The sequence below is a fragment of the Siniperca chuatsi genome, linkage group LG11, assembly GCF_020085105.1.
Source record: "Siniperca chuatsi isolate FFG_IHB_CAS linkage group LG11, ASM2008510v1, whole genome shotgun sequence".
Taxonomy (NCBI): Eukaryota; Metazoa; Chordata; class Actinopteri; order Centrarchiformes; family Sinipercidae; genus Siniperca; species Siniperca chuatsi.
The window spans coordinates 14,933,381-14,946,953 of NC_058052.1; the positions used below are offsets into that span (position 1 = coordinate 14,933,381).

Sequence of the window (13,573 nt, forward strand, 5' to 3'; positions counted from 1 at the left end):
TATTTTCACGGCACTCCCTGGTCTGGTTTTAATACATCATCATCAGTGTGTCGATTGTTGGCATCATTTAATCTAATGCCACAAACAATTTGCTATGAAACCCTAAAACCAAACTGAGCAGAATCCAAAGCCAATTTGGAGTAGGAAGTCTGGCTCATTTAAAGGTCATTCAGATTTTAACTTCGTATTTTCATGGATTCCTCTATAGGCTTGTCTTTGTTCAGTTTGCTAAAATTACATTTGTATCACCAATCTCTGTTCACATCTGACCACAGACCATTAGCATATCTCCTCCTCTTACTGTATGTCTCATCGTCCCTTTCTCTTTTTGTCAATTATTAATGATAAGTTGAAACTGGAAAAAAAAATTGATAACTGTTGAAATCTACATGACTCAAAAAGCAGTAGCTTTATTTTATTTAACAAATTAAAAAAGCAATCCATACAAAATTGTTCAGTTAAAATAGATTTTAGTTTATAACTAAATTATAGAAGTGCTAAAATGGAGGAAAAAAAGACAAAATATTTAATTACTAATTTGTGAGGTGAGAGATTAATTCAAAACAAGTTTTTACAATTCCTTAATATATTGTAAATATCCCTTCTTAAAAGAGAAGGATATTAATTTTTATTTCACCTCAACTGTGTGAACAAATCAGAGACCTGAAATCTCTGTTGAGTAGTTCATTGTTTGAAATCACTGTATGTATTTGATGATGTTCCAAAGCTTAATGTATTTGTATAACAACTGTGGGCAGTCTGCTTACAGCAGATGTATAAGTTTCGACTGCTCTCAGTTGTTGGCAGTACAGCACAGCAGGGTTCCAGGTCCTTTTCTTTTAATAGTACAGTCAAGCAAACAGTCTGTCAAACCGTAATGTGTAAAAACATACACACAACCTTTAATGTTCTTTGTTTTACCTCTGCTCTTTCCAAGATCCACAATGACTGCTCATATCCAATAATATCATTATAGATATCAACAAATCAAAGCAGATTACATTCATTCTGCCGCCGTCACGGCAACTGGCTGTACTGCGGTGTTACAGTGTGAAACTTGGCAGGAGAAACTCTCATAAATCTGCATTCAGCAGTGAGCTAGAGATGGACCTGGTACTGAGGCAGCTGCAACACCAAAAACTGAATCCATCACAACTGATGCCTTGTGTGTGAGTGTGTGTGGATATTCACTGAGGGAATTTTAAACAAAGAGATAAGGCAGACATTGGAGAAACAAATCTTCGTTCTTACAGAAGAGGTTTAAAGATTAAGGAACGAGTGGATAAAAGTCAGGGAGGAGTCTTATATTAGAAGTAATAGGAAGGATGGAGCATGTTTCCCACTGTTGCAAGAAAATATGTTTTGATTTTCAAATGAGTAAAAACAGAAAGTTATAATAGAGGCCCTCTGGCTATAGACAGCTGTGCCAGTTTGTTTTGATGAAAACATTTTCAAGCCATTCACAGATGTTCAGTAAATTCCCCTTTCTGTGCCTGCTCCTAGTGTTTGTCTTTCCAGATTTTTAACCTTCTGCATTCCTGTATGTCCTGTGGTGACACATTATGCTTTTTGTCAGGAACATGAATTCCACTTCAGTCTTCTCCATCATTGTATTACAGTAAGAGTTTGCACATTAAAATTCTAATGTGCTAACTGAGCCAAAGCAACTGTAAAATACTGAAATATGTGCTCTTTAGTTACAAGTTATGGTTACGGTCTCACGTCAAACGTGTAAGCGCAAATACTGTAGTTTTCACAAGGTAGAGTGTAGAATAAAGTGGAGCCCCAAAAACCATTATCCATCCTACAAAGCAGCTAACTAGGATGCTACAAACTACATAAGAATGTAAACAATCACAGTATTCATTTTCAAACTTCGCATCCCCATCCTATATGATGTTTTCTGCCATGCCTAGTAAGATTGTTCCTGGTAAGTCCTGGTAGGATAAGATAATAGTTCAGAGATGCACAAAATAAATATTCCCTCCATTCTCCTCTACGCAGCAACCCAAGAACATCAACACTGGACAATTCTTCCCTTAAGTTAGGGAAAGATTGTGGACATAGTAAATAAATTATGTTTAAGGTATGGTTGGGGTTAGGCAACCAAAACAGTTGGTTAAGGTTAGGGAAAGATTGTGTTAATGATTAATAAAAAGGTAAAGGTTAATTGCAGGTCTGTGACGAGATGCTCCAGTCTCCTGTATTAAGGTCAGACATGCCCATTGTGAGCTGCCTGTTCGTCCAACATGGAGGTCCCACCTCCTGTCAATGTCAGAATGTGCATCGTGGAGGTTAGCACATTTGGGGTCAAAGTTAAATTTTGTTCAACTGTGGCTACAAAACCTGGTGGAAAATCAGGACAGTGTGCACCACTCTGCATTCTGGCTTGTGCAGCTCCTCAGGAGCGCGTAGCCACTACCTCAGTTGAAAACAATGGTCTTGCTCTGTTGCACTTGCAAGTTTGTTGTGAAAGCAGGGTTACATTAGTATCGCTTCACACTTTCCTATATTGTCGTTCTTCTCATGTTTCCTTTCAATGAAGCCCTGCAGCTCTCAATGAGAGGCTTATGGCTGTGACTGCTGCACCTCTGTGTCAGTTCAAAGAGAGGGGCTCAGGTATTAGTGTTTGATGTATTCTCAGCAATGTCTATTTAAACCTAATAACTGATTAGACACTGTAAACATGTGTCACTTGATACTACACACGTGAGATCAGACTAAGAAAGAGAGAAAGAGAAGAGTCCAAATCATGATGTCAGGCTGCATGCCATCTACCTGATCATGAACCCAACTTTTGACTCATCTAACATTAAAATAATGCTCCTTAATGTGCTGCCTCTAATAGGCCTATATCAATAAAGGTAAAACCTCATGGATCATGTGGTGTCAAACCAGCCTCCTGCGGCCCTTTGTTAACTTTGTTTCACTACATTCTATTAAAACTTAAATTCTCCTTGCAACACACAGCCATGATGGCTATTCTGTGCTCTAGTTTCTGCAGGGGAATCCATTGATTGAAAGTATTACTACATTTACTCTCACATGCATAATTCCTTTGGTGTATAGGACAATCAATCCAGATTTGTGAAATGAAAAGTCATGAATGGAAAAAATGTTTCACCTTTTGCAGTGATCTTCATTCCCCTTTGGACCATCTTACCATATAATAATTCTCCACTAAGCAACTGTAGACCTTAGCAAGGTTGATGGTGATGAAAGCCAGAAATATCAGAACAATCTGTAACAACCAGCTATTTTGAAGTTAAGATTGTTGCCTAGCCCTTGTACTTTATAATTTTATTTAAATTTCCCTAAAATGTGTTTTTCTCTCCATGAACCTGGCTCTGTCCTATGTTAAAATCCTGCTGGTCTCCCATCTAGGTTACTGCCTTCCCAAGGAGATGTCCTACTTAGCCCCACCATCTCTTCCAGATGGCTAAAATAACTGTCCCAACAGCAACATTACCTCAGTGTCCAAGTTGTGATTCAACCTCCAATTAAAAATCCCAAATAAAGTCCTGCAGCTAGAGGTTACTTATCACTTCTAAGCTTGTTCTTTTTCATAATCATAATATAAAGAATTACTTATTTTCCTTTTTTTATGAGGTTGCTTGTACTAATACCTGTAAGTATGAGTTATTCTTTTTAGTGAAGGAACTCCAAATGTTAAATGTGATATAGCACATAGACATTTTAGTTTTTATCTACCACAACATTGTGTAGGCACAATGATGCAGCTTTTTCTGTTGTGCAACCATTAACAGCTAGACACATAAACAGACTCAGAAACAGAGTTTTGCTCCAATTGATTAAATCATGTATCATTTTCAGTTGTGCACAATGTTTCCTTGAAAAATCTAAGAAAACATTTAAAGAGAAATCCTTGATACTTCCAGCAGAAATAGCAAAACAAGTTTCCTGTTCAATATCTCACGAGCCGCTGCAGACCTTATAACTGAAAACATCCTATGTTTGACTCTTGCTTCTCCAGTTTCTCTGTTTTTGGAAGATTTTCTTCTTGTCTGTGTTGTAAATATTGATCGGCCAGCCTTAGACGACAAGAATAACACAGTATAGGAATTCCTAAATTGAGTTGTGTTTATCCTTTGAGCCTTAAACACACGGATGAGGCCTTTGAGGTCACAAGTTGAACGGATTGACTGCCTCATTCTCTGAGGTATCAAATAAACATAGGACTTCACATGAAGTCACAATATATACAGCTAAACTAACAGTAAACATGAGAGAGAAAATAAGGGAGAGGTGTTAAGTTGTAGGGAAGAGGGAACTGATGGAGAGGTACTTAGCTCAGAGTGGCCCCATTATTGATAGTTCTAACAAGCCTAGCTCAAAAGGTCAGACAGTGGTGAGTGGAAAAGGATGGAGCACGACTGTTAAAGGTCCTTTAAACACCACCTGCCTTCACACACACACACACGCACATACATACATACACACACACACACACACACACACACACACACACACACGCACACACACACACACACACACACAGGGAATCTTGGCTGATTGTTACCAGACCATATTTAAACAAATCCCTAGTGCCTCTGTGCCCGTTACTCTCAACCACAGAGATGAGAGGGCTTTGCACAGATTCTAGTTTACACAACATGCTTGGAGCTCAACGGAGTGTAATAATGAGACCGTAACGCAAGCATGTTCACACTTTCAGGACTTTTTCTGCGTCATCAGTGCTTATTCTGGTGAGTTATTTCCCCACTAAAACAGTCAAGGTATGTTAAATTGCACTAGAGACAACTTTTTGTACCATAAAAAGAAAACAGCAGCTCCACCTTCACAAACAATCTTTGAAAAATATCCGTCAGACATTTGAAACAACATTTCCCAGGTGGCAGACCAGCAGCTTTGTGTCTGTGCTTGGAAGAATTAGAGTTTCTGTGAGAACACTTCACAGTTAATCAGCTTTGGGTAAATAAAGTCTTTCTGCTTGGCTTTGCCTCCCCCCTCCACCAACCAGTCCGATAACAACTATGGCACCTGCTCAAAAACAGCACGGCGCCGCTCTCTGTCTCTCAGCTATCCCTTAATAGGAACCATCACACCAGAAGTTCACATTTAAAAAGACAAAAGCATCGATAGGGCCCTAATCAATCAGTAAAATGATGCAAAAATGTCTAGTTTGTTGGAAAATAACATTCAGCTATGATTCATTATCACCATAAGTTTTACTCCATCAATATTTTCAACTTATATTTCATCACACTCCCACCTATAAAATCAGTTTCAATATTTACAGTCTGCACAACAGTAGAATAAACATAAAGGAGCTATGCATATTTTATCATCAGTAAATCATTACCATGTTAATTTTAACTTGACTATCACGTGAAGACTGGTAGCCTCTGTAGGCCTCCATACTGCAGCTGAGCAAAGTAAGCAAGTGGTAGTGGTAACATCCCTTTTGTGACAGGAAGCAGCAGGGTTTATGGGAAATGTGGTCACAATTTTGAGGAACATTAGCACTATAGCACATGTGTGACACAGAGGCTTGTTGTCTGATAGTCACATGATATCATTTTCTGTACTTATCTGACAGTTCCTGCTGAATGAAATATACAATTCATGGCTCTACCTGCCTGGCCATCATGTCCACATTACTAATGCATCAGCATGTTTGATCAAAAATATATTTGATTGATGAAAACTGCAAAAGCCTAATGTAGACATTTGAAAATGCTGGGCCTACATGGAACATCCTTGAATTCCAGTGGCCACAAAATTAAAGACTGCCTTTTAGCACACTACAAAATTAATTATAGAGTGTTATACTACACAACTCCTGAACTGAACTTGTGAACTGAGCCATCACACGAGCAGGTCCAAATTCTTCTTCTGTGTATTTGCCTACTTTGATAAAAGCAACAATGCCATGTTTTGACTGTTGCACTTGATACTATTTGAAAATACGCAACTGATACATGTTTTTCACCTCTATCACTCATACGGCAACACACAGAAAGTCACTTTGTTCCAGGGAAGCGAGACCTTCTGAAAACGTGGAAAACACATTGCAGACCCACTCATGAGAGCCATTGGTTATGTGTGTATAATGACCAAACATATTAGTGACACATTCAACTGGGTTCACTTGAGGTAGACTTGGATTCTTTGTTTTACGTAATTTATCAATGTCTTGTCAAAACACATGACCAAATATTTCATATTTCTCTAGTTCTACAGTGAACATGGGGTTGTGTACTAGGGTTGGGAAATTGGACGAATATATCAGCAATTGGCTCAGCCAATCGGCGATAGTTTTTTTGGATGATTTTTTGGGTGATTTTTGTCATTTTATTTTGCTAATTTAATGTCTGCCTTCAAAGAAGGAGAGAGAGCTGCTGCTCAGCATCAGACTCTCGTTCAGTGGGCTAACCCAGTAACTTAGCACAAAGAGGCCAGCAACGACAGAAAGAGGCAGCAGGGAAAAACAGTGTGTAGAACCAGAATATTTTCACATCTAACTCGACCAAACTACAGCTGGTGATTGTTGGAACTGTGGAAAGACTAACCAAGACGGTTTTGGTTAGTTATATTTTGCACACACACACGTGCAAATATATCGGCAATCGCTGGTTGTCGGGCTGATTGTGGCCGGCTGGAAAATTTTAACCCAACCCTATTGTGTACAAAACCATATCGAAATGTTTAACCATTTAAAGGCTTTATAAGTATGACTTTTACTCTCACATAGCACAAAATTAATGTATTCTCTTTGATTGGGTTGCTGGTCAATTCCACACAATGTACACAATGATTTTTTCCAGGAGCTCTTTGGCTTTCAAGACTCACTTTCTGGGTGGGTTCTCTGTTTTGGAATAAGTGAGTGTTAACTGATCATTTCTGACACTGACTCTTTCTAGGCAACTCACAGCCAAACACAGGTCCATGGACGATTCCAAAAACAACAGTAATTTTAACAGACAAATCCCTCATTTACTCTCTTCTCTGGCAGTTCCTCATTTCCATCCCAGTCAATGACAGTAACAGATAAGAAATGCAGCCCACCCAAAATCAGGACTCCAGAGTTCCCTCTGCATCAGTGCTCTGTGTACTAGTCTGTGCTGCTGCACCCGTCTATCCATCCCCACATTCCTCCTTTACAAATTACATTTGTCATTCTGAAAGCTGATGGTTTCCATTGGCATGCTTTGAACCTTGTGTGCCTGCATGCGTGTGTGTGCACAAAAGTCCAGACTATGCTATGTGAACAAGGACAACATGTTTCTTATGCGCCAAAAAATACCTATATTTGTGTGTGTGATCTCCTACCTGTTATTGTAATGTTGCTGTAGATATTGGACAGTTGCTCTTTCAACAGGACAAGCTGTGTGGTGGCAGCCTTCTCCCTCTGCAGCTCCAGCATTATGTCAGGATGGTTGGCCACTTTGCAGCCCTTCTGTTTGTCCAATGCAATGTCACTGCGCACTATATCTGCAAGCCGGTATTGATGGAAGAAATGAATGCTACTTTTATATTTTTGTTGTCATGGATTTGAACAATATGATACTTATGTTGCTATTTTCAGCAAAAATGATTAAGCATCACAGAAGTTAAAAACACTTTCGTTTGTTCAGTTTGTTTTAAATTTTGATTTGCAAGTAGCCTAAAGCCTGGGTCACCTGTTGAAACCTAAAAGTTTGTGTCATTTTTAACGCACATTTTTTACTTTTAGAAAACAGAATATGTCAGTGGTAATGCTGTTGAAAAGTAGCCTAACACAAATGTGCGTTATAGCCTACCAATAAAACAAAAGCATCCTTAGTGTCCTCCAGTATATAGGCTACACTCAGTTGGCATTTTATTAGCATTTAGCTAAAACTAATGCAGTCTATTAGGCTGCAAGATCCCTTATACGGAGAGGTATTTCTAATATTTTGTTCACCCCATTTAGTAAAGGGTAGACTAAATATTAGAAGCACCTCCCTGAAACGGTTTTATCAAAACCCGAACATTATAACCTTCGAGATTTGTGGGGTCGGTGTTAGTTTTAGCTAGGTGCCCCTAATAAACTGTCAACTTACTGTATTTTACAAGGAAATGGACGCTGTGTAAAACATATAAACAACGTAACCTTTGGAGAAAAGAATGATTCCGCACTAAAATTCACTCAGTGCGTCTGACTGTTCACACAAAAACACGGACAGGCGAGGAACAGACGGCTACACGTCGCGTAAAGGTCCGTCAAAAATAGAGGCAAGTAGAAGAGGAGAAATGTCGCGTCTAATCACCGTCTTCGTAGTTCTTCAGATAATAGTCTGGTCCTGGTCCCCTGAACTTGGCGAGGTTCTTCTGGTTGTTGAACTGCAGGAAGTCGGTCCGCTTTCCGCCAAAACGCAGAAAGGCTGGCGACAGGCCGCGCGCCAGGGTCACGAGCCGCTTGGAGCTGCGGACACACAGGCCACAATGACACTCACATGAGAAAAAATAGTACAGAGTCACAGCTGTGCGTTATTAAAATGATATCTGTGTTTGTAGCTTCAGTTTATTTTATAATCACGGTCATATTTCGGAGGAGCAGAAACCGTTCCGAAAAGCGATAAAGCAAATTGTTCCAATCTTAATTCCCTTCAATTTTGGGCTAGCCTACTTTATTTCAGACCTGTAGTCCAAATATGAAAAAAGTTGGTCTAAAAGTGAGAGATACAAAAGACGTCATGTCACGTTGCTGTGGCTGTTAAAGCACCGCAGGCCTGTCCCAAGTCTTCTGTCCTGCCCTTCAGCGGGCCCAAGAAACAAGCAGCGACGTCAACGTCATCTGTCATCCGGTGGAAAAAAGATTAGGAAGCAGCTACAGCAGGTTGAGTATAACCTGAGGAACGAAGGTTTAAAACAACACGTGTGTAATGTTAGAGGATGCTCGGTTTTGCGCTCCACTGTTTTAAATTCGAAGGAGTTTACGATTTAAGAAGACATAATCTCTAGCTTGCTACTTTTATTTTCAGCTGTCACAGACTACTAAAAACAAAATGCCCTTTTGCTTATTTTTTGGTGCAAGTGAAAACCAATTATTATTTATCACTGACAGCAAATATAATATTAATACTTTACTACTATTATATAGCCTACATCTAGAAACCGAAACATAACGAACGCAGCATGAAAAATAGCAGTTTTGCTGTAGGTGACATTAAAAAAGTTCATGTCTAGTGCACATGAAGTTTTAATGTTTCGAAATCGAATAAAAGTAAATAAGAGACTTTTATTTTGTTGTAAATCACTGAATTTGTCATTATAGCCTACGTGGCAGTCGGCTTAAACTCCACACTATAAAATGACGGAAGATCCATAAAGTGACGGCGGACAGGCCTGCAGACTACAGAATCGACCGCTTGTTGTTTAGGTTATTTCAGCCTAATCAACTATTACTCAAATTGTAGTTGATGAAGGTAAATATATATAATATATTAATTATGAAAAGACTGAGCAATAAACAACTAACCCAGAACAAAGTTGTAAAGGAGGTTATGTGAAAGACAATGTGTGTGAGACAAATGGTGAATAGCAATGGTAGGCCTATGTGGTGTGGTGGAATAGAAAATTAAAAATGTTCCCATTTTACTGTAAAATAATATAATGGTTTATAGCATTAGCCTTCTTTTATTATGAGGGGAAGAATTGGGCACACAGAGTAAAACATGCTCTCCTTACTTTTTGTCAGTAAATTGTCTCCAGTTCATGAAATGCACTGTACAAAATGATGTAATGTTTTTCCTTATAGATCATCTTCTGTAGATTATATTTATCAATATCTGACAATGATACAATGTGATTTAGAAGCTGAATTAAACAATGTGACTGAATATCATTTTCTGATACTGTTGAATCCAATCCAGGAAATGATGAGCCATTAAGCTTGTCTGTGATGTGAGCTAAAAAGTTAAGTGTATACATGGAATCCTAGATAAAGTTTTGAGTTTTAAAATGTCATGATTCATAATCCATGGTCAAAACAACAAGCCAGTGTTGCAGGTCATAGTCTCATAATGTGCATCTCTATAGTGGCATTTTGACTGAGCTGAGAAATTAGGTGAAAAGTCACAAAACTCAATGAAAGTCAGTCAAAAATTCACCATGCATTTTAGTATAGAAACCACATGGGTGGCATTGGACCCAAGTGAAATTAGATGTTTACTTGTTTTAAGGGAAATAAATAAAACAAGATTTAATAACGTGACATGGACCTTTTGCATTGTAGACTTGACGGGTAAGGGGCACACAATTTTGTCTAATGTCAGTAGGCACACTGTATACTCTGTAACAGCAATACATTAAGCCCGAAATGGATAGTCTTTGAAATGATCGTTCACTCTCAAAGTTGCCTTTTTAAATGATCTGATTTCGACATTGTCATTCTCGATGAAAATCATTGAGTAATGTGGAGCGTTGGACCTCTCAGTGTGAGGAGGAAACGTGCTGGCTCACTCCATGACAATTCAGACAACGTGGCTGCGTGCGTAACGAATAAAAGAACCACCAAACATTTTGGAGTGCATGGACACCGATACAGATCGATGTTGTTGGTAAGCAGGAAAGCTCTTTGGTACCTCATAAAGTCCAGCCAACCGTCTTTGATGATCGAGGGGTCCAGCTGCAAAGAAAGGAAGTTCTCGTTGAGGACTCTGATCGGACTGCGGGTGTTCACATCCAGGAGAACCAGCGTCCTCTCCATGAAGCCCGGTCGCTTGCCACCAGCTGCAGGTCTCTGATATGTAGAGGAGGAGGAAGAGAGCACCGACTGCACCACCAAAGTAGCCAAAGATGCCAGCCACAGGAAGGACCATGGCAATACGCACGGTGAGGATTTGGGCATCTTCTTGGTTTGGAGAGCAGGAGGATCAGTGCGCGTAATGAGGCTTGAAGGTGAGAAGAAAAAAAACTACTAAACAAACTCTGCTGCCGCGAAGTTCGATTGTGGTTCTTTGCCTCGGTCTCATCGATCTGGATCTGTCTTCCTGTCTAGTTGTCTCACCCCCTCTGCCCCCCGCCCCTCCGAGTATTTTTGGGAGCTGCTCACAAGAGCGCACGCCCCGAGCCAGCCTTCCCGGTTGTGAGAGCCAGAAGCTGGGAGGAGGAGAGGAGGCAGCACCGCCCCTCTAAGGTTCTCTGAGGTATGAGTACAAACTGCTCAAAAGTAGTTTTCTCAGCTCATATGGCTAACAGCAGTTTAGTCTTAAGAAGGGAGGACGCATTGTCGTCTAAAAATTGCAGATAGTAGTGTTTTCTGATTAAATGAACATGCACATATACATATATTTTTCTTAAATAAAAAGTGAAATAGGACAACAATCGAAATATAATTTTGTAGAAAACCAAAGTTGAATCCAGCAATAAAGTGACACCCAAAGTGTGCTCAGTATCAACAAGTAGCTGCCATATGATATCAGGTCATTACGATGATGATGATGTTGAAAAGGCTTTCTGGCTTCCCAAAATGAGTGAGCAATTTTACGCACAATTCCTATTGTAAAGATAAGAATCTATAATTTATGGAAAGATAATTATTCAGGTGAAGACAAACATGATTGAGAGTATACAATACTCTCAAATGAAAAAAAAATAACTCTGGAACTTGTTTGTAGTGCAATTAAAGGCTGCGCAAAGGTCTATCTGGGGATGTAGTTGAGTTTAAACTCACCTAAACTCAGATTTGCCCATCATACATTCATTTTGATGATATAAACTCAAATGCACATCATACTAAGAAGTGATCACTGACTAAAAGTCATCTTTGCCCATTGTCAAAACTACATCGCAATTGCAGCCACATTGTAAATTAAATGTCCCAACAGAAAATGGATGTTGTTCGGCCTACAAGAATCTCCAGGCTACACAGTTCAAGAGAACAAAAGGAGGCCTGCTTCAAGACATGAAAAGATACAATCTTGTCAACAGGATGTGTCATGTTCCTGGGTACTGCAGAGACTGCAGTTATTTTGACAAACAACTGATTGATTGCACATTTTTTTAAGACCAATGACATTTGGAGGTGGCAACAAGAACAGTTTGGCCCCTTTTCAGAAACATTCAAAACCAATTTGGGATTTAAGTTCCTACACATGGAACTCACCTATAAACTCTTTATGTGGCTTTTCTCTCCAGATGTTCTTGGGGCACTGGTGAGCAAGACACCAAACAAAGCGCAGTCTATTGTGATTTCTCCAGGGCGCAGCGCGCCAAAGTCTCATCAGGCGGTCAGTGTAGCGAGAAGTGGTCGTTTAAGGTCACTGCTGTCTCACAGATGAGCAGCAAACTACATGAGAAGAAAATGTACCGAGTAAAGACCTGTATAATCTTTTTTATCCCGGCCTACAACACCTACGCACGAACACATTAAACCGCAAAATTATCCAAGGTGTTAACGTTTCGGGTTTTACGCACGAACGTTCCCATTAAACGCACTAAAAGAATCCAGCAGGCTGTATTTTGTAGTGACGCATCTGTAAAAATGATGCTGTTAATTCTTCAACTAAACGTGAAAAGGCAGCCTCGGCCCACTCCTGAGTGCCAGATACACTGTTGTGACACATAGTATCAGTATCTTTTCTTCTTTATCCGTCCTATTATAAACAGAGATTCATAAGCAGATCAGCAGAAAACCAAGAGTCTACTGCCTCATGTTGTTATTTTGGCTCAGCTAGAAATCACAGTTAACATGTGGTTTCAATATAAGCCAAGTTTTTGTTTTCAATAGAAAGGTATTTAACTTGTGTATAGGCTACGAGTTCTTCAATTAGCTCTAGATATTAGACTGTGCTATGAGAGATCTGGCATGTCACTTATAGTTTAGGGGATGTTTTTCTAAGAAATTTAAAAAGAAACTTCACCCTAAAGAAACATCAATATAACTGTATAATATTTCTAAAGGACATTACATGTGTGTCTGTGCGATTATGGTGTTAGTGTGTTTAGAGCATTTCTATCGACTATTTTATATAATATTAATATTTTCAATTATAATTTATATTGTTTTGCTGTGAATGTCACACCAGCGTCATAAGGGTGAACTTTTACTGATCGACAGTGATGGAGGAACTGTGGAAATGAAAGTTTTTAATTCTCAGATGCTCAGATTAAAACTAAATCAAAACAGCACCATGACTCTCTGCACACACTGAGCTGCCCAGCACAATATTTTAATGGATTACTAGAACAAAGATAAAAATATACTGAGATAAGATCCGTAGTTTTAAACTTATAACTTTAGGTTCAGGCAAGAATGTATTTCAACAGCCGATTTTGAATCCAAGTATTTGATTTAACGAAAATCTTATTCAACATGTTCAGTGTTAAAACATAATCAGTTACTAACATGGTGGTCTAAATAAACCAGTTCTTCGAACAAGCAAAATGATGCCCCTTAGATTTACAGGTTAATCATTTGAAGGTGAACTTATAATGTACAATAAAATGACTCAACCTATAGGGGAACTCTTGGCTCAGCTGCTTTTATTATATGCACGTTTTGTTTAGCAAAAGATTATTGTTATCAGTGTGATTAAATTTAGTATTTATTCTGGAATTCTTTGTG

At 39.0% G+C, this 13,573-nt stretch overlaps 1 protein-coding gene across 1 annotated transcript in view; it reads right to left on the reverse strand.

Moving 5' to 3' along the window:
* The window catches only part of hpse2 (heparanase 2), a 54,032-nt gene extending 43,014 nt beyond the window's left edge, over window positions 1-11,018 (reverse strand). The window contains exons 1-3 of the mRNA XM_044213208.1: window positions 10,590-11,018; window positions 8,274-8,428; window positions 7,315-7,476 (exon numbers count right to left, since the gene is read on the reverse strand). Coding sequence (XP_044069143.1) covers window positions 7,315-7,476; window positions 8,274-8,428; window positions 10,590-10,855 — 583 coding nt within the window. The 5' untranslated portion in view covers window positions 10,856-11,018. The remainder of the gene's footprint in view (window positions 1-7,314; window positions 7,477-8,273; window positions 8,429-10,589) is intronic.
* Window positions 11,019-13,573: the final 2,555 nt, after the last annotated feature.